Source organism: Heliangelus exortis, chromosome 28 (genome assembly GCF_036169615.1).
Source record: "Heliangelus exortis chromosome 28, bHelExo1.hap1, whole genome shotgun sequence".
Lineage (NCBI taxonomy): Eukaryota > Metazoa > Chordata > Aves > Apodiformes > Trochilidae > Heliangelus > Heliangelus exortis.
The window spans coordinates 143040-163783 of record NC_092449.1 but is presented as its reverse complement, the minus strand read 5'-3'; the positions used below and the strand labels follow the sequence as shown (position 1 = coordinate 163783).

Below are 20744 nucleotides of genomic sequence, written 5' to 3'. Positions count from 1 at the left end.
TTCTGAGGGACCTGGGACTCAGGCTGGTCCCTGGGACCAGCATGGGACCCACTGGCTTGGGGGACACAACAGCCTCCTGCTCAAACCCTGCCTGCTCCGACCTGCCTGAGACCCAGCAAACTCATTGTGTGCTGGCTGCCGCCCTCTCCCCGGCTTTGGGGAGGCCACCTCCACCAACATTCCCCCAACAGCACTGAGGTGGGGAGGGGGGCCTTGGGGGCTATGTGAGAGGAGGGGGCCAGCCAGGCTGGGGAGAGGGGTGGGCGCCACAGGGTGCTTACTGGGTGATGTCGGTGAGGTCGTCCCTCCCTCCGTGGTTGTCGTGGTGGATTTGGTGTCAGGAGAGACGGCCAAGCGGGGCATGCCAGGGGGAGGTGGTGGCGCCAGCATCTGTGTGGGCAGGTAGTGGCTGGGCACCTTCACTTGACCACTTCCATTTAACTGGGGACACAACACAGACAGAAAAACAAACAGCACAAGCCATTAGGAAGCAGGAGCAGCACTGGCAATGCCAGCCTGGTGGGCCCTGGTGCCACCTGGCATGGGTGCAGAGCATCCCTCACCACTGACACGAGTTTGTTGGGTCTCAGAGCAGCCCTGAATGGTCGGCGCTGGCAACAAGGAAATCACGACGGTGCTGGGGGGTTTCAGAAGGGGCTGGGGAGACTGTGCCCCATGGCAGCATGTGCCAGAGCCAGGGCAGCGTGCCCCACCCTCTGCTGCAGGGCACCCAACAGTGCTGGCGCACCGCTGGCATAGCGCCAGCCTCCAAATGCTCTGGTACCAGCTCCCTGCACCAGAGCTGGTGGGAGCTGCCCTGGCTGCAACCTGCATCAGCCTGGGACTGCCTGGCACCGAGCCCCTGCACTAGGGGAGCAGCCAGGCCCCTCACCCTGTCGTCAGGCCTGGCCAGTGAGGGGCAGCAGGCGCATCCTGGGATGAGCTCAGAGGGGCTCCCTGAGACCCTCTGCAACTGGGGGGCACTGGACCAGAAATGTAGCCACCCCTGCCCCCTGGCTGGGGTACAGAGGGAGCCCAGAGGTGTGTGTGTGATGCTGGGTGTTGAGGTGCTGCACGCAGGGTAATGTGCATGTGGCGTGTGTAAGGTGCTGGTATTGGGGTGAGGGAAGGCACACAGCAACACGGTGTGGCCCTGCCACCCCCACAGGCACACTGAGGGACACTGCACAATGACAGGGCTGACGGGTCACCCATTGGCCACACAGGCAGACAGAACAAACAGAGCTCATTGCTCTCCCAGGCCCACTGGCAAATGGTGGTTCCTCAGTAATGGTCACTCACCAGACCCCCCCCCAGCCCCAGCTGACAGCTCAGCCCTGGCACTCACTGCCCTGGCTCCCCTATGGGGCAGTGTCCAGTGTGAGCCAGGGGACAGCACCACCATGGCCACAGAGATGCAGCGCCAAAGGTGACCGGGCAAGTGGCACTTCTGAACCAAAGCACAGAACCAGCTGGAGCCACACAGCCCCACCGCAGCAGTAGGAACACACAACCAGGCTGGATGCTGGCACCCAGGTGCCACCAGAGCCCCCCAACTCCCCACGAGCAGCGGCGGTGGTGGTGTTGGTGACGGCGGTGACAACAGACGATGTCGGGGACACCCCTCCAGCAGTGAGGCCCCATGGCGAGGTTGGTGATGGGATGCAGGGATGGTGCTGAGTCCTTACCGGTCCAGGCTGCTGGTTGGACGGGTCACAGGCCAAGGAGACGAGATCTTTGAGAGGGTCCTGCGGGTTGAGATGAGGTGGGTACCGGATTGCCGTGTGCGGAAAGTAGGTGGAGGCCGTCTGGGGGAGGATGGAGGTGGTGGGGAAATGCAGAGCAGACGATGGGTGCGGGCTCCGAGCAATACCTGTAGGTGTGAGCAGAAAGAGTGGGGTTCCACTGGTGTCATTGGGAGCTGGTCACTGCCTTGCCTCCCCCCCCAGTGTCCCTGCTGGGACACTTACCGCTGTGCACCGCGATGACAGGACGGTGGTGCTGTGTGAAGCTGCTCAGCCGGGGCGAGGAGTCCTGGGGTGATGGGCTGTTGAAAGGGGATTTGTCCATCTCAGTCTTCTTCACAGTGGGGGAGATGCCTGGGGACAGCAGGGCACAGTGTCACACCCTGGCACCCGCTGCAGCACCCTGACAGCCTGGGGCTGCAGCCACCTTGGCCTGGGGTTGGGGGGCTCAGTCCTGGGGTCAGGGGCACCTGGCTGAGCATGGATGTGAGTACATGTGTGTGCACATCTGTGTGTGTGCAGGGGCTCTGCACGTCAGCATCACCAGGGTACAGCAGGTGTGTGCATGCACACGTGTGTGCAGCAGCATACACTCCGGCATGTATGCACATGCATGTATGCACCAGCAGGACTGCGTGTGGGTGTGTACACACACGTGTGTTCATACATCAACCTGTGCTCATGCCTGTGTGTGTGTTCTGGTCCCCCCAGCTCCATGTGTGCCCACTCTGGGTGCAGAAGGGAGTGACTACACAGGTGCCCCCTGACCCTGCAGTCCTTCCAGGCACCCTGGGTCTGGGGCACACATCCTGCCAAGCAGCACAGGTTTCTCCCAGGGGTTAGGTGCTGGCTGGGGGGCTGATCCCTCCAAGAACCCAACCCCTGGATGACCAGATGCCTGAGAGCCACCCTGGGGTGCAGGGCTGAGGAGAGGTGGGGGGAAGATGCCCTAATCCCACCCCCGCCACCCTGGCTTTAGCTCCAGCCATTGGCCTGGGCCCAGTAATGGGTTTAGCCCCTTCTCAGCCAGACGTTAGGAGGATTTCCCAGAACATCCTGTACGGGATTGCCATGACCCCCCCAGCTGCCCTCCCTTGCCCCTGACGTGGGTCAGGCCACCAGCAGAAGACAGGGACACTCTGCACAGCCCCCTACTGCCGTGCACCCCTGTGTAAAACATTTCGGGAAGGGGGACACATCTCCAGAGTCCCTGACACCCTCCCCCTACCCCATGGATGAGGGTGCAAGGGGGGCAAGACAAGAGCCAAGGGAGTAGAAAGACGAGCATCCCTGTGGAGGCACCCCAGGGCATGGGAACCATTGTGCCAGCCCCACAGCACTGCTTTAATTTGCCCAGCCCCCCTTTTTTCTTAATGAACAGCTAATTGGGGATGTCTAGACAGGAAAGGGGAAAAAAAAAAAAAAAAAAAGAAGAGCAAAAGAGAGCTGGGGCTGCAGCGGCTGCCATGGTGCTCGGAGAGGCTGGCGTGGGGCTGTGGTGCTGGGCTGGCCCTATAGAGAGCACCTACAGAGAGAGACAGTGCCTAAACTGAGGGGAGGATGCTACAGCAATACAAAAGCACCTATAGCTAGCTTGTCCTTTGGCCTGAGAGACCTATGGCAACACCCATCCTGGCACATCCCAGGCTGTCTCAGGGCAGATGTGGTGGTGCTGGCAGTGGAGGTGCAGTGAGCTGGCCTGGGGGGTTCTTCTGACAGTAGGAGGGCCCCTATAGGGAGGCTCCTATAGGGAGGCACCTACCCCCTTCCATGTCTTCTGTCCAGTTGCGGCTGCTGCTGGTGGGGGAATTGGAGGAGGTGTAGTACTCGCCCCCTGGGCTGGTGTCAATGTCATCCTCCATGGACCCCGACTTATGCCGTTTGCTCCTGTGGGGCAGGGAATGAATTAGCACCAGATGGGACAGGATCGGGAAAGTCAGCATGGCAAGATGGCCAGTGGCCTGTGGCTGTGCTTGGGCTGGCCCTGGCATCACCCTGGCATTGTTCCAACACCACCCTAGTACCACCCTGGCCCCAGCATTACCCTGGCATGGCACCTACCCGCTGGAGGAGGTGCTGGGCAGTGTCCTCCTCATGCCAGTGCTGGAGGGGTTCAGGTCGTAGGCCAAGTGGCCCTGCAGCTCCCCCAGGGAGAAGTTGGGCCCTGTTCCGGTCACCACCGGTGCTGCAGGGAGAGAGGAAGGTCAGGGGGGCCCTGGCACTGCCTCTCACCCAGTAGGGAGGGGACCCCCACACAGGACACTGCCGTGCCCCTGGGCAACTGTCAGGGAGTGGTGGCATCATGGTGGCACTCACTTCGGGACACCTGGATGAGCTCGGTGACACTGAACACCCCTGAGGTGACGAAGCTTTCCTGGAAGTCTGTTGAATCTGCAGAGGAGAGAGAAGGGAGTGCTGAGGAGAGGGCAGAACCACCCCTCTTGCCCCTACTGTCTTCCGGGTATGCTCAAGGGCACCCCAACATCCCCAAATCCTCTGCAATGACCCCAACTGACCCCCTCTGCCAAAGATATGCCAGGGCTGTTCTGTGCCTCAGTTTTCCTGCGGCTGAGAACACCATCAGGGCTGGGGGCTGCACCCCCTCCGTGGGACCCTCTTGGCAGTTGCTGGCCCCAAGGGACAGGGCGCTGGCAGGGCTCTGATGGCTTTGGGGTGAGGCTGAGGCCATGCCCAGCTCAACACAACTGCCGGGCAGTGGCTACCTTGGCCTGCGGGGCACCATGGCAGCTGCAGGAGGGAGGTGCTGGCACAGAGGGCAGCAGGGGGCTGTCCCCACTGCAGGGACCCTGGGGATAGGCTTGGGTGTCCCTTGTCCCCTGGTCAGAGCCCTGCCTGCCCTGCTCACCCAGCGTGATGGGTTTGCTGTCCTCCTGGTCTGAGCCAATGCCTGTCCGGGGGCTGCTGCTCTGCTCTGTGTCTGCAAGAGAAAAAAACAGCAGGGTGAGCCCCCTGCATCAGTATGAGCTGACAATACCCAACAGCCCACCACCCTGGCAGCCTTCCTTGCTGCACTGCTGGGAGGGGAAACTGAGGCACACTCTGGCCAGTAGCCCCCACCTCCCAGGAGGATCCAAGCCAGCACATACCCAACCACCAGGGAAGAGTCACTGACCATCCCACCCTGTGACAGGAATGGCGTCACCCCAGGTATGGCACCCAACAGGTGGATACAGATACAGGTGGAGGACAGAAATCCATGGCACCCAACATGCTTGGAGGCAGGGTGATGGTCACTTGGTCCCACTCCAGCCTCCTCTTCCTCCCTCTAGATGCTACTATGACCCAGTCTTGCCCCATTGCACAGTCTCACTCACCATGCCACCCCATGGCATGTGTGACCCATTCCTGCTCCACTCCGCCATGTCACCACACTGGCCATTGCCCGTGCCACCTTGTGGCACCTCGTCCTGCCTCCCCCAGCCCCCCGGGGGCAGCAGGGCCCTGTGGCAGCACACACCTGCTCCCACCCCTGAAGCCCCTCCAGCCCTGCACCATTTTAGCTAAAAATAATCCGTCTCAGATGCTGAGTTTAGCAGCACCGGCACATTCTGGCACCAGCACATTCCAGCACCACACGCTATGGCCCTGCATGTCCAAAGCACCCTCCAGCTCCCTGTGCTGTGCCAGGGCCTGAGGCAAGCTCAGGAGCTCCCAAAGCCTTTCCAAAACTTTCCCCCCTTCCTCATCCTTCCTCTCACTCCTCCACTTTCTTCCTCCCACCTCTTGGCCTTCAGCACTTCTTTGCAGCTTTGGCTGATGCCAGGAAAGGGCTGCGGCAACCCAACCACCACCATCAGAACAGCAGCTGCCGCTGCCAGCTTGCCTGCCGTGGCTTGGTTTTTTTTTTTTTTCCCTTTCTTTCCCTTTTTCTCCCCCTCCCTTTTTCTCCCCCCTGGCCCAGTGCCCCATTGCACACACAGTGCAGAAATTTTTAGCCATCCAAACCAAGTTGTGGGGGCAGAGGGACCGCACCACCCCCTGCCCTGACACCCCCAGGTCTGCTTGATGCCGAATACGGCCATTTTGTCTCCCTCCCCAGTTCCCAGCGTTCCTCCCCACCCTCTCCTTGTGGCGGCCTGGCAACCCGTTCATGCCAGTAGCCCCGTGGCATTCATCCCACCCCACCGCCACAGCCTGGCATCAACCAGCCCTGTGCCCACCCACGTGCCCTCACACCGGGCTTCCTCCAGGCAGCCATTTCAGGGAGCAGAAACTCCCTTGGCGATGGGCACAGGGTTTGCTGGGTTTTTCCCACCCCCCCCCCTCCCTTCTCAATTTTTCTTTTATTCTCTTTTTTTAATCCCCATTTGAAAAGCCACTGCCTGCCCAAGCACGCTGGAGTGGGCAGGGGGAGTAATGTGGGAAAAGGGCTGAGCAGAGGCCGGGACCCCCTGTGTACCCGGACACGGCCCCTCCTTGCCTCTTCTAACACCAAACACCAAACCTCCAGTGGCTCTGGAAGTGGTTAGTGGTGGAGCCCAGCCAAGGCATGGGGCGGTGGCCAGTGCTGACAGCCCCACAGCCAGCCTGGATCCCTGCCCCCCACCCCAGATCCTGCCTCTTGTTCCTGCTGCCCCCACAGCCCTCGGCATCTCCCACCATTGCCAGCCCTCAGCTATGCCGTGTGGCCCCTGCTTGCCCTGAGGTGCCTCAAATGGACCTTTCCTCACCCCAGGATACCCCACATGGCCCCTGCTCACCCCAAGAAGCCCCACATGGACCTTTCCTCACCCCTCACTTTTGCCCCTATCCCCCCAGACCTCTGGCACAGCCAGAGGCTCCCCTCAAAGCTACCCCAGCCTGGTTCCTGTTCCTCCAGGGCACCTGGCAGCCCCCACCCCACCCCCATGCTCCCTCAGGTGCCCCCTGTGCCCTGCACCCCCTCCCACCAGCCTCACCTCAACCCAGCACAGCCCATGCCAGCCCACCCATCCCAGTTCCTAGGGGGCACCCCAGGGGCCACCCCCCAACTACAGCACCCCAGTCTTTGAAAGCACTAGGGACTTGATCTCTGAGGTACAGCAGCAGAACTGTCCCTTCCTGCCACCCTTGTGGCCCCACTGGCAGAGGCACATGGGTGTGAGGAGGGGGGCAATGGGCTCAGTGCCCCCCCAGCTGCCAGCGGTCCTCACTGCTGGGTTGGGTGAGCTTGCCAGCAGATTTCTGGCTGGCTCCTGCGGCATGGAGCAGCCGGGCCAAACTCTGCTTTCCCCGCCATGTGACGACTGCCGGCAGCCTGGCTGGCGCGCGGTAAAATGGCGAAGGGATCACTGGGCTCCCCCCACCGCCTTGCTTCCCCCCAAAGCATGTTCAGAGGGCTGGGGGTTGATCCAAATCCAGCACCCAACAAGTGGTTCAGCTGCACTGGGAAAGCAAAATAGACCCCCATACCTCCCCATCTCACTGATGGGGGGCATCCTGCAACCGCCGGGGGCTGGGATGGGGGATGGAAATGAGGCAGGGGGGCTGTTGCCACACTGTGGAAAACCTAGATGGGAGGGGGCTCAATACTGAGGTCTGCCTTGGTGGGAAGGGGTATATTACATGCTACCCAAATGAGTCGATTCAACTGCTTTTAAAGCTAGCAAAGTGCGTGCCTGGGGGTGGTATGAGGGCTGCTTTGGGTGGGGGAAATGGGGGTTCCCGGGCTCCCTGCTGTGCTGGCAGCCTGGACCTGTGCCACTCATTGAATTATGGATCCCTGGCCCCCCCCAGCCCTGCTGCTGGCAGCTTGCCACTGTCGGTCCAAGGCAGCTCTCAGCCCATGGGAATGGCCCCCCAGCAGCAGTGCCAGCCCTAGGGGGGGTCCCTGCAGGCCTGGTACCCCCTGGGCTGGCGCAGCTGCGGGAGAGCCCTGGCTCCGTGCCTGAGTGCTGACAGTAACAGGGCACGGTGTTACCGGCAGCGGCGTGGGGCGCAAGCGCAGAGCCCGGAGGATGCTCGGGGCTGGTAGAGCTGCTGGCGCCGGTGTGCAGTGCCCAGGCTCCCCCCGCGGTGAGGGCACCAGCTTTCCTGTGCTGCTCCCTGCCAGCTCTGAAGATGGGAAAAGGCTCAGCACTGGTCCCTGTGCCTCGTTTTCCCCTGGGGCTGGCTTGGAACTCAGTCCTACAGGGAATTACTCCCCTACTTTCCCTTCGGTGGTGGTGCAGCCCCGGCTCCTACCCCCGAACAATACAGCTCCCCTGGTACCTCTGGTTCCTGTTCCTCCAGGGCACCTGGCAGCCCTGGAGGGGTCCCGTGCCCCCCCGTCCCCCCCCCCCGCCAGCGCATCACCAGGGCCCAGAGTGAAGAGCCTGACCAGAACGGGGGTCAGCTGCAGACCTGAGGCAGCCTGAGCACTGTGGGGCAGTGGCCCTGCTGCAAGGGCAAGGGCTGGGTGAGGCTCGGGGGTAGCACCCCTTCCCTGCTGACCCCCAGAACCCCCACCCCACAGCAGCCTCCAGTAGTCTGAGGAGCTTTGTCCATCCCACTGCTTACCCACCACCCATTCTGCTGCCTGTCCCACTACCCATTTCTGCCCTTCCCGCCGGGCCGGCCCTTACATAACTCCCTTGTGTAACCTCCTTTATATAACGTCCCGGGAATCACTGCCTGTGCCCGGTAAATCCCGGCTCAGCCGGGCCACTGGCGCGCCGGGGGCACCGGACCCACCCACCCACCCATCCTGCCCCCGATAACGCCCGCTGCCCCCCACCCCCCCCACCCCCGCCATGCCTCGAGGGCTGCGGGGGTGAGATGAGCTTGCTGGATTTCAGCCTGCTGCCAGCCGTTGGATGCTGTGGGCGGGGGTGTGTGTGTGCAGCTCCTCCTCCCCCAGCCCAGCACATCCCCGGGGGGGTCCCGGCCGGAGGCACCTCCTGGGGCGGCGGGGGAGGGATGATGGGCCCCGCTGCCACGTCGGCGGGCCGCAGCCAGCTGGCCCGGGCGGGAGGAGGTTGGCCGGCGCTGGGAGCGGGGATTGTCCTCGGCCGACCCCCGTCTGGCGCGGGGGGGTCGCCAGGGGGACCCCCCCAGGGCCGACGGCGCGGCCGCCCCCTCGCTCAGCTCTGCCAGACCTGGGCCAATTCCAGGAGCCCGCGGAGGCGAGCGGGGACAGATGGCAGCGGACAAAGGGACGGGGAGAGTGGTCCGGACAAAGGAGCGGCTGAGACTCCCCCCTCCGGGACCCCTCCTGTGCTGGGCGCTGGCCCCCAGCCGTTGCGCCCCGGAGAGCCTGGGGGGGGCGGGCGAGGGGGGAGCTGCTGAGAGGCGAGGGGAAGGGAGGGGAAGGGAGGGGAGGGGAGGGGAGGGGAGGGAGAGGAAGGGAGAGGAGAGGAGAGGAGAGGAGAGGAGAGGAGAGGAGAGGAGAGGAGAGGAGAGGAGAGGAGAGGAGAGGAGAGGAGAGGAGAGGAGAGGGGAGGGGAGGGGAGGGGAGGGGAGGGGAGGGGAGGGGAGGGGAGGGGAGGGGAGGGGAGGGGAGGGGAGGGGAGGGGAGGGGAGAGGAGAGGGGAGGGAGGGGAGGGGAGGGGAGGGAGGGGAGGGGAGGGAGGGGAGGGGGAGGGGAGGGGAGGGAGGAGAGGAGAGGAGAGGAGAGGAGAGGAGAGGAGAGGAGAGGAGAGGAGAGGAGAGGAGAGGAGAGGAGAGGAGAGGAGAGGAGGAGGGGGAGGGGGAGGGGAGGGGAGGGGAGGGGAGGGAGGAGAGAGAGAGGAGAGGAGAGGAGAGGAAGAGAGAGGAGAGGAGAGGAGAGGACGAGGAGAGGAGAGGAGAGGAGAGAGAGGAGAGGAGAGGAGAGGAGAGGAGAGGAGAGGAGGAGAGGAGAGGAGAGGAGAGGAGAGAGGAGAGGAGAGGAGAGGAGAGGAGAGGAGAGGAGAGGAGAGGGGAGGGGAGGAGAGGGGAGGGAAAGGAGGGAAAGGAGGGAAAGGGAAGGAAGAAATGAAAGTGTAGAGAAAGGGAAAGGGAAGTGAGAGGGAAAGGAAAAGGGAAAAAAAAGGAAGAGAGACAAAAGGGAAAAGAAAAGGAGGAAGAAAAATAGAAAAAGAGAAAAAAGGAAAAATAAAAAGAAAAAAGAGAACAAAAGTAAGAAGAAAATACAAATATAGGGGGGAAAGATCTGAGAGAGAGAAGGGAGGGAAAGGAAAGCAGAAGAAAGGTGGAGAAGGAAGATAGGGGATGGAGAGGACACCCCAGCTCTGAAGGGGCAGCTCGAGGGTCCCAGGCCCTGGGCCACTGCTGGAGGCTGCCAGCATCTCACTGCCCTACCAAACCCAGCCTTGCAGCACAGCCCCATGATACAGCCCCACAACACAGCCCTGTGGCATGGCACAGCCCCCATGGCACAGCCCCCATTGCATCCCCTCAGAGACCCAACCCTCCATAGTCCCCCCTTGACACCCAAGCCCCTGTCTCACTCCCCCACTGACTGCAGCCATCGTTCCTTTGTGCATTGTGGGAATCTCCTGCCTCAGGACCAAAGCCTGAGGCCTCATAGGACTTGGCGGACAGCAGGTCCAAACCCTTCCTGGGGCTGCCCAAGACCCTAGCACAGGGGCTGGCAATGGCAGGGGATCCAAGGCCCCAGCTGTCAGTTCCAGCCTGACTCGAGGGCACAGTGGCACACCAGGGGGCTTGGAATTGTCTGTTCCCCCCCCATCCCTGCCCGCAGCAATTGTGGGGGGGGGAGTGGTGCAGGCATCTGCCACCCCAGCTGTCCCCTGCCAGCACGGCACAGAGCCAGGTGCCTGGCCAGGATGGCAACTGCTGCCCTGGGGAGGGCACAACGCTTGCCAGCGCGGGGGACAGTAGGTGGCAATGGCAGGGGACGCCAGGTGCTGGAATGACAGAGCTCACTCATCTTTTATTCATCGCCTGCTGAATGGCACAGGGAACTACTCTTGTCCCTTGTCCTGACACCCTGGCACCACAGGACATGACACAGGTCCCGTGCCAGGTCCCCAGCAGGCACTGCTCACCCCTGGCCGAGGCTTTGGGGCTGAGCACAGGACAACTCACTTCACTGGTGCCACGGGGGCTGGAGCTGGCTCTGCCAACTGGGCACTGCGGGGAAGTCGCTGGCTCCAGCGTGCTGCTGGCTCGGCGCACTGCGGGAGATCCGGGGAAGCCCTGACCTCCCAAGGGCACCAGCGCATCGATCCAGAGAGCTCCAGCACGCCCGGATCGCCCCTGCTGCGCTGGGCACCAGGACAGAAGAGTGGGACACTGTGGGGAATGGGGGTGGTTGACGAGCCCCCTTTTCCACCCCACCTCAGCATCATGGGGCTCTCGGCAGCAGGAACCTAGCCCTGTAGATTCTCTGATGTCTCATACCCTTGTGTCCTCTCCCCGGTCTCTCCTCCCACACTGACGGGGCTCTCCCCGCCTCGCTCCCCCTCAATCCCTTCCTGCCTGGCTGTTCGCCTGGGAGCAGAGGGATACTCGGAGCGGGAGAAGGGTTCGCATGTTTTTATCCGTGTGCCAGGGGGTTCTCTGGCCCACCTGCCCCCACCACCAGTGCCCAGCTCTGCCAACAACCAGCCCAAATATTGTGGCACAATCAATCTCCTCTCCACCCCGCCAATAAATATTTGTGTGGGGGGTTGGCGGAGCAGCACTGCCTGGGACCCGCCTGCTCCTCCATCCAGAGGGACCACGCAGACGTTTGGCATGGCTGGCCTGGCACGGCCAGCACGCTCGGGATGAGCGTCCTGGCACAGGCTCCCTGGCAGATTGGTGCCATCTGCCTCTCGCTGCAGCCAGCGGCGAGGCTGGTGGGGGGGAGATAGGGGGCTGCCAGGTGGTGGGGAAACACAGATGCTGGCATGGTCTGGAGGTCCTTGTGTCCCCCACCCCTCCCCCCAGGTGCCCGCAGGGGTGCTGGGAGCGGGATGTCACCCTGCTTGCCCTGGGAACCCATCTGCTCCCACCCTGGGGCTGGCACAGCCAGACCCAGCCCTCAGGCACTGTCAGGGGAAGCTCACAGCAGGGTAGACCCCTGCCCCCTCTCTGTCCCTCTGAGGATGTCAGCTGTGCGGGTCCTTGCCACGGTCAGCACCCACCCTGCCCTACCTCCTCTTGGCTTTGAGGTGGGGTTCAGGGATGGTGGGTAGAGACCGCAAGGATAGGGAATGCTAGGATGGGGGTCCAGGCATGCGGGATGCAGAGATAGGGCACTGGGTGGGGATGCACGGGTGGAGGCACAAGGGGGAGCGTGCAGGGAGGGGAACACCACCTCCCCCCCTCCCCTCCCAGACTGTTCGCTGCCGTCAGGAGTTGCCGGGAGGAATCTCTCTGTAAGGCTCCAGAGGTCCTGGCACATCGGCTGGGAGATTGATTTCCATTTTACTGCAATGCTTTTGACTTTCACCAGCGACCTCGGAGCTCCCCCCCAATCCCCCCCCCTTGCCGCACACCCAGCGCTGGGCTGCAGCGCCAGCCCCTCCCCCACTGCGGTGTGCACAGCCCTGCCCCGCACCCAACCTGATTCCACCCTGCACCCACCCTGCTCCCAACCTGCACCCATCCATCCAGTTCCCAGCCCTACAGCTTGGATCCAGGCATTCAATGCCCCCCTGCACCCCACGGCATCCCCCCCCCCACCATAGCCAGCGGAACTGGGATGAGGCCTCCCCCCAACCCAGCATCGCTGATGCCTCAGTTTCCCCACATGCACCCAGGAGTGCAGAAGGCCAGACAGGTTTTGCAGGCAGAGGGATGGAGGGCATGATAGAGCTGAGGGGCAGAGCTGGCGCTTGGTATCGGCCCGGGGGATACTGGAAGCTCAGCCCCTTCCTGTCTGCCCCCAACCCCTGGGTGGGGCAAGCAGGGCTGGGGGCTCCTCCACTGCCTCCGCTTCCTTGGCGTTGCAAGAGCAGTGCCTGGGAAATTGTGCTGACAGCAGCAAAAGGGGTGGGTGAGGCGGGGGGGAGGCCACCAGCCCACGTGCTCTGGCCTGATAATGAGGGGCTGCAGAGGCTGCAGGGAGCCAGAGCTGCCTGGCCGGGGGGTCCCCGTGGGCAAGATCCCTCCCCAGTCTCCTACTCACCCCTCCAGCCCTCTGGGGCTGGGGGTGCTGCTGGGGGGGCGGGGGCGGGGGGGGAGGGAGGCTGCAAGGGAAAATGTGCCAAGGGGGAAAGCGTGTGAAAGAGAGTGGGAATGAGCTGGGCAGCGGGAGGCCAGCAAGCTTGTGGGGATACCCAGCACATCCCGAGCAGTGCTATCACCTGGCCTGGTCACTCCGACGTCCCTCTGTGCCTCAGTTTCCCCACACTGCAGCTTCACTGAAAGTGCTGCCTATGGGTGTGAGGGGCGATACCCAGCACCCTACAGCACCCCGGGAGTCCCACCCCTGGTGCAGCTGGTGCCACTGGCCTGTCCCAGTCCCCCTTAACAGCATCACAGCACGACCTTAACAGGGAAAGCGAGAGGCTGCCAGGCCTTATCAGGGAGTATTTACAGCCCCGTGTTCCCAATTAGACAGTCAGGTGACTGTGGCTGCAGGGGACCCAGACGATGGGGTCAAGGTCACTGGGGAGAGGGGATGGCAGAGGGGCAGCCACCTCCCCAGGGACACCCACTGGCTGTGCTGTGACGAGGGAACCTGCCAGCACAGGCACCCCAAATGGCAGAGGGGATCCCATTATGGCTACCATGGGGGTCCCTAGCCCTATCATAGACATGGACACCATAGGGATTCCAGTCCAGTGTGAGGCTGCTTCCAGTCCAGCCCAGTACAGGGTACCCCTAGCCTGGTGTGACACTAGAACTCCAGCCACCCCAGCGCATGGTGCTCCCAGTCCAGCCCTGTATCCTCAGTATACATTACCACCATCCTGGGTAGCATGGTGTTCCCCTAGGCAGCCCAGTTCAGCCTAGTAACCCCATCCCAGTTCAGTCCAGCACGGTCCTATCTCAGGACCATGTACATGCCACCCCTGACCCATACAGAGCATACAGAGCACTCCCACCCCAGCCAGTCCAGGGTCCCCCATCCCATCTCAGCTCCCACTGTTCTGAGTGCAAACGGGGAGATGGCAGTGCCAGGCCCCACTGGGCTCCATCCTGTCCCTGTGCAGCTGAGCCACATGTGTGGCCATGGACGCACAGTGCCAGCACTACAAGTGTGCACATGTGGAGAGACATGGATGTGCAGAGGGGTCCTGAATGCACACGTGTCCAACCACACACGGGCACCCCCCCAATGCCCTGTGGTCCCACCTTGGTCCTGGGGCAGGATCTGGCTCTGGCTCTACACTGCCAGAGGCCATGACCTCCTTTTCCCCAAAGCCACCATGTCCTGAGGGACCCCCCTGGTGTCCTGTCCAGGACATGCAGCTCCCTGGGGACTGGGTGGGTGGCATGCTTGCCGTGCCTCTGTTTCCCCAGTTATACCCAGCGTCATTGGCCAGGCAGGGACACAGCCATCCCTGGCCATCTGTGCCTACTGTGATTGATGGCACTGGCACCCCTTTTGTTGGGTCTGCTGGCACTGCTATATCCTCAGGTGTCACCATCCATCCCTGGGCCCCAGCCAGTGCCAGGCAAGGAGCCACCAGCCACATGCCCCTCCTTCCCATGGTGTTGATGGGGATGGGCTCATGGGGCCAGAGGACACAGTGTCAGGCAGTGCTGCAGGTGAGCAAGGGGAGACAGACCCATGTCCTGGCAATGGGGCAGCTGTGAGCCCCTTGGCCACCCCTTGGGGATGCACCTCACAGCCCCCTTGGCTCTGCATCACTCCTGCAAAATGGAGCCCTGTCCTTGCTCATGGGATCATGCAGCAGTTTCCTGGGATCCATACCCATCAGGGGGTGCTGAGGAATGTTGGGGTCTGTGTGGGGACCCCGACTACCAGCATAGTGTCTGTGGCACCACATCAACAGCAGGGGATGGCAAACCTGCCTGGATAAAATCTGACCCAAGCTGCTATGATCTCCCCCATCCAGCCAGGCAGGGAGGTGGTGTGAGCAGGCAGTGAGGGCAGTGGCTTAGGGACCTAATCCTCTGAGCCTGGTAACAGCCACCTGCCCTGAGTGCTGTGCCTCAGTTTACCCCTTTTGATTGTCAAGGCTCAGAGACGAGCTCTAGGCCTCCCCCCTTGCTGCAGTGAAACCAGCCCAGTGCTCCCAGCAGGTCCCTGGGAGCGCCAGGTGGGTGAAGGACTAGGAAGCAGCATCCCCTTGGCACAAAGCAGAACTGCTGGGGTTTGCCTCCTCCCCAGCTAGTCTCAGCTACCCCTCCAGTAAGGGGCTGGGACCCACAGCAAACTGGCACTGCCAGACTGCTGCCAGCTCCAGCCCCTAGGCTCATGTCAGGAACACGCTGTCCAGAAGGGACATGCTGTGTCCTGCTCACACTGTCTGCCGTCAGGATTAACCCCTTGAGACTCCCCTCAGGGGATACCCAGAGCCAGGAGCATCCTCACAGACCACTCATCCCCTCCCCGGCTCACACTCCATGGGGCAGTTGGGATCAGGATTGGTCCTGGCTCAGGGAGAGGTGCCCCGAGGGCAGGGTAGAAAGCACCCACTGGGGCAGCAGTTTGAAGAGTGGGAAGCACTGAGCTTCTCCTCATACCCTCTGCAATGGGAAATGTGTCCCCAAGCTGGGGACAGGGATAGGACGGACACTGGGGGACGGGAAAGGTGGAACAAACATGACTCCCCTCGAGGACACGGCTGAGGTGGGGACACGTGCTGGCCCTGCCCCATGGGAACTCACCTCTCTCACGGACAAAGTAAGCCAGGTAGAGGTCAAGCTCCTTGACAGAAACGCTGATGTGGTGGGGCTGGACGCAGAGGATGGGGTTGGTGCACTGGCCCGCCTTGACCAGGCGCTCACCATCGGTGCTCTCAAGTGGGATCCCTTTGAAGAGGATGACCATCACCAGGTCCAGCCGCCACACCTTGTCTGCCTGTCGCAGGCAGTCAATGCGACGCATCTTCCCCTTCTGGTCAGGGTTGGAGAGGACACAGCATGATGGCTTCTTGCCCGTGATGGAGAGCACAAAGTCCTCACGGCACTCAGGCCGGATGTCCTTGCGCAGCTTGGCCAGGAGGCGTGAGGCCCATTTCTGCTTCACCTCTGGCTTCTCGCTCAGCAGCTCGTCCTTCACTGCCCTCTCCTCGTCCTTCGTCATCCTCTTCTCATGCTTCTTGAAGTACTTGCGCTTGCGGGCCTGCAGGTTGAACCAGGTGTAGGCAAAAGCCCGGACATGGGGGAGCAGTGCCTCGATGAAGGGGTGGAACTCATCCTGCAGGAGCAGAGGGATAAAGAGTCACACATCCCAGTCCAGACTCCTCTAAACCCAACCCAGAACAGCTGGGAGCCCTGCAGGGACCTGCCTGTGCCACCCTGCCAGGCTGCATCCCAGCACAACAGGGAGGAAGAGCTTGTGGCACAGATGCAGGGATGGGGAACCCCTCTCCACACACTGGGATCCCCCTCATTCTGACAGCCCCCCCCCCCCCCCAAATCCCATGGGCTGCAATGCTCCCAGGACAATACTCTGCCTAAGTCAGTGGTGTCATTAGGGGCTTGCACCTCAACTGTACCCAGACCCTCTCCCCTTCCCACCTATATTGTCCAGGATCTGCTCCTGACCGGTGCAGAAATTCAACCCAGCATGGCACCAACTGGAGCCGCTGTGCTGGTCTCAGGTGCTTCTGCACCATAGCACCCAAGAGCCACGGGTGCCCTGGACCTCTCTGATCTCTCCAGATCAGTGGGAAACTCCCCCAGTTTGTCCCAGTTATGGCCAGCTTGGCTGCTGGCGCCCAGCCCATTGCACAAGGCATGCTCTGACTGCCTTTTTCCATTTGGTGAGCATATTGGATGAGTCCAGACTTAAAAGAAAACAAGGAAAACACATCCCTCTTCCCCACCCCTCCTTTCCACATTTTTTTTTCCCCTGAGTTCGGCAAATCAGTGCTTCCTGGCTGGAGGGGACAGAGAGGTGTCAGGAGCCGTCCCGGGGGGATTGACATGGCTTGGAAAATGGCAGGGAGAGAACCAAACATCCTTGTGCATGGCCAAGGCAGCAGTGAGCTGGTTTCCCAGGGCAGGATTTGGTCCCTGATGTCCCTCCTAATGGGTGATGGAGGACGAAGAAGCCCAGCTCAGCACTTGAGTCCTGCTGCAGGCAGGGTCAGTGGTAGCCACCATCGTCATGCCGTGGCCCCGGTTCACAGGCTCATGACTGGGGTTAGGTCACCACCCAGCAGGGAGGGTGCCAAGGGCAGGCACTTCTTCAGGGAGCACCCAGGAGGTGGCGGCAGGCAGGAGCTGGAGGGAGGATGGAGTCCAGGCAATGGGATGGGGTGAGCAGCTCCAGAGATGGTGGCTGCCCCTGCTCATCCAGGGCAGCGAGGCTATTCCCCAGCCCTGTCCTAAAGTGACCCTGCTGGGACAGAACAGTGTTCCCTAGCAGGGACTGGCTCCATATGGATGCTGCTAACTCATCCTGAAGTCCAGCACAGACCCCACCAACACCAAACCAGCCCCTGCACAGCCCCAGACCTGCTCCCTGGGCAGAAACTCTGTGAAGAGCCAGTACAGGGCCCTTGGCACAGCCCCTGTTGCCCCCTGGATCAGTGTCCCCTGCACAGATGCTGCTGAGTGGACGAAGAGCACAGACCCTCCTGTGCCCAAAAGCAGGGGCACAGACAGATGACAATAACCACCAGCACCAACCACCAGCACAGCCCCAATAACTCCCAAAAAGTCCCCTCAAGCACAGACTGCATTATTTGCCAGCACTGACCCCTTGCCCTGGCATAGACCTCACCATCACTGGGAGTCAACAGCCTCTGCTCCAGACCTGTCTTCACCAGAGCTGTGATCCAGGAGTATCCCCTCATATGCTAGGGACAAAGGACCCATCCCTGCCTGAAGGACTCGCCCTGACCCTGGGGAGCCATCCCTGCCTGGGGGACTCATTCCCGGTGGCTGTGCCAGGGAGGCTGCAGCCCCACACCACAGGTCCCAGTTTCCTCCCCAGCAGCAGCTGCTAATTCAGTGCAGCTGGGCAAGGGCTGGGCATGTGTCTTAAATCAGGGAGGAAGGTCAAAGAGAAGTAAGACAGGAGCCGAAAAAAGCAGCAGCGAGTTCCAAAAACAATACTTGGCTGGGGTAGTGGGCGGCTCATCTTCCTTGGTGGCCGGTTTTTCAGACAAGGCCTACAAATTGCTGCCATCCCATGACCCCCCCACCTTCCTCTGTCCCTCCCCCCCCATGGGGAAGTGCCGCCCTGGGCAGCACTGCAGGGATGTCAGGCAAAAACCAGGTTATCCCTCCTGGGGGAGGAAGCACCCTTGGGTGCTGCTCACCCTCCATGCCAGGGCCAGGGGATGCTCAGTGCCTGGCCACAGGGCAGCAAGTGTGAGCCCCAGTTTCTGGGGAGCTCTGAGTAGACACCGGCTGATCCCCCCAGCTCACTGGTGCCAAGGGTTCTCACATCCCACTCAGACTCGTGTTGAGGATTCCCCTAAAAAAGCAGAAGCCCCTATAGCCCTCCATGCCCCCAAACCCACTGTAGCCTCCTTCGAGCTCCTCCCCCAGATTACAGCAGGATGGGAGCTGCCCTGAAAGCCGATCAGCCCCTCGCCAACTTTCCCTCCCATCCCGTTTATCCCACGCCGAGATGCTGTGCGGAGTTAAGCCGCTTTAGCGGGGCCAGGCCAGGGCAGCTGGGGGGCACCAGGACAACCACTTGGAAGGGTGGGATGGCTGTAGCAGTGTGCTGAGGGGGCAAATAAGAGGACTTGGGGACCATCCCTGTGCTCTGCATCCTGGCATCATGCTGCCACTGAACCCCTCGGCTGGGCACACCGTCCCAGTGACACCAGCCTGCTCCGCATCACACCCTGCTCCCCACAGAAACCACAGGCAGGGATGTGCTTTCCGGCTGTCCCTGCTCCTGTCCCTGATCCCAACTGTCCCCTGCCCAGGCGGCAGCACAGAGAGCCGGCAAAGGGCTGGTTAAATGTTTCTGCCACTGTTTTTCCTTTGTGGGGCTGAGAAGCAGAGACGTGCTGCAATACCCCAGACGAGGCTGCTCCCGGGGCATTTCCGGATGGGAATCTGGCAGCGGAGCCTGCGCTTGGGCCCCATCCAGCCCGGGCTTGTAAAGCCCCGTGACCCAGGGAGGAGGACGCTTGTGTCGGGGTGCTGCTGGCCCCAGGATGGGGCCCCCCTCACCTCCCACTTCCAGGGACTGTAGGGGCACTGACTTCCATTGCCAGAAGCTGCAAGGGGAAATTAAGGCACAGGTCAAGCCTGGCCTGGTCCTGGCATCAATCCTGCCATGGAACAGGGAGAGAAGGAGTGGTGCACTGCACGGAGCCGGGCACACTGTGCCAGGATTAACTCTACCAGCAGCCCAGTTTTTCACAGTCTCTCTCCACACCTTTGCTTGTCCTCCCAAGCTTGGCTGTGGCTCTGGACCCCAGGTGCTGGGTTGCAGCGGGTGCCACCCACCCTGAGAAAAGTGGGGGATGCTCTGTGCCATGCAGGGATACGGCACCAGGTGTGGGTACTGTGGCTGTGCCAGGCTGGCCGGACCTCCAAGCATCCTTTGCCTTGTTCGAACAGGTTGGGCTCAGCAAAACAGCCTGAATTTTCCAAGGAAAAAACGTTTCCTCAGGAAATTCCCAAGCAGTTTTCACTGCGGGGGTGTGGAGGGGGGAGGGTGCAGAGGGGAACAGTCACCTCAGCAGTAGGTTTTACTCCTTGCCAGCACAGCCTCAGACCTGGAGAGCAGCAGGATGCCACCTGCAGTGTGGGTAGGGGTGACCTCACCACATCCCAGTCCTGCACGGACTACACAGGATTTCTTTTCTGATAGGATTCTCAGCCCCCCCCGCCAGCCATCCCTACACCTCCCACTGCTGCAGCTCCTGCCAGGCCCAGCTCCTTGCAGCCACACCAGCCCAGGCAGGGGCTGGCAAGTTCAGTGCTGGGGGCCATGCCCCCACAGAAAGCCTTGGCACAGAGGCAAGGGGGGGAAGCAGCTGGAGATACTCTGGTAATCCTGAAAATCCCCATATCCTGGTACCCAGAAGAGGTATGGTGGGGACTAGCTCCTCACCCCACCCTCAGTTTCCCCTTGCTGAAGCCTGTGGGTGCCTTTGGCATGGCTGAAACACTCCAGCAAAGCCTCCAGTAGCTGCTGCTTAACTGTTTGCTGAAGCGGCTCTGGGTAATAAGTTAACCTGGTAATGAGACCTGTTGCCAAGATAGATGCAAATGATTGGGAAGTGCTCATTAGAGGGGATGGAAAGAGGCACTTAGGCCCTGAAACACACCCAGCCCTTCCCAGGGCTGGTCCCACACCGTCTAGGAGCCCATTTTACAATAATTGCTCCAGAGGAGGAAATCTATTCGGATTCATCATAAAATATTTATTAACAAGAGCTTATTCATAATTTTTGCTGCTCGCCGGCATGGTGTGGCCAAACTTCCCGGCCTGCTCGGCAAACCCTAAGGAGGCTTCCCCAGCTCTGGAGAGCAGCACCACCACACTGGGGGTGGGGGGAAACTGAGGCACGTGGGTCAGTGGGAGGGAGCAGCCAGGTCAGGATGAGCTGTGCTGGGCTCCCCAGCGCATATGCCAGAGCTGCCTGTGGGGCAGAACACGCTGTCGTGGCCATGCTGTCCCCCAGCTCCCAGCAGTGGTGGCTGAGCTGGGGTGGGGATGACCCAGCCATGCATCTGCCAACCCCCTTGCAGCCCATGCCAGGGCACAGAGCCCCAGTTGCCAGGGTGGGCTAACTGGCACTGCAGGTGAAGGCTGAGGGGACAGCAGGACACGGTACAGCCTCCCCTGCAGCTCATCTCCCCACACACCAGGGGCCTTTCCCGCCTGCCCCCCCAACCCAACAGCATCCTCCGGACAACACCCATGCCCAGTCAGAGCTGCATGTGGGCAGGACTGTGCCCACAACACTCTGGGTGCAGCTGCCCTGTTGGGAGGGTCAGCCAGGACAGACCCCAGGCCAGAAGGGACCC

The 20744-nt window shown here is 61.6% G+C and overlaps 1 protein-coding gene across 5 annotated transcripts in view; it reads right to left on the bottom strand.

Annotated features, from left to right (window-relative positions):
* The window catches only part of NFIC (nuclear factor I C), a 43751-nt gene that overhangs the window by 9129 nt on the left and 13878 nt on the right, over positions 1 to 20744 (bottom strand). For 3 of the 5 annotated variants that reach the window (XM_071727849.1, XM_071727850.1, XM_071727848.1), the window contains exons 2-9: positions 15459 to 15990; positions 4612 to 4683; positions 4062 to 4136; positions 3807 to 3930; positions 3508 to 3632; positions 1971 to 2099; positions 1689 to 1873; positions 282 to 441 (exon numbers count right to left, since the gene is read on the bottom strand). In XM_071727849.1, coding sequence (XP_071583950.1) covers positions 282 to 441; positions 1689 to 1873; positions 1971 to 2099; positions 3508 to 3632; positions 3807 to 3930; positions 4062 to 4136; positions 4612 to 4683; positions 15459 to 15990 — 1402 coding nt within the window. The remainder of the gene's footprint in view (positions 1 to 281; positions 442 to 1688; positions 1874 to 1970; positions 2100 to 3507; positions 3633 to 3806; positions 3931 to 4061; positions 4137 to 4611; positions 4684 to 15458; positions 15991 to 20744) is intronic. The other 2 variants (XM_071727852.1, XM_071727851.1) reach the window with 1 other exon arrangement.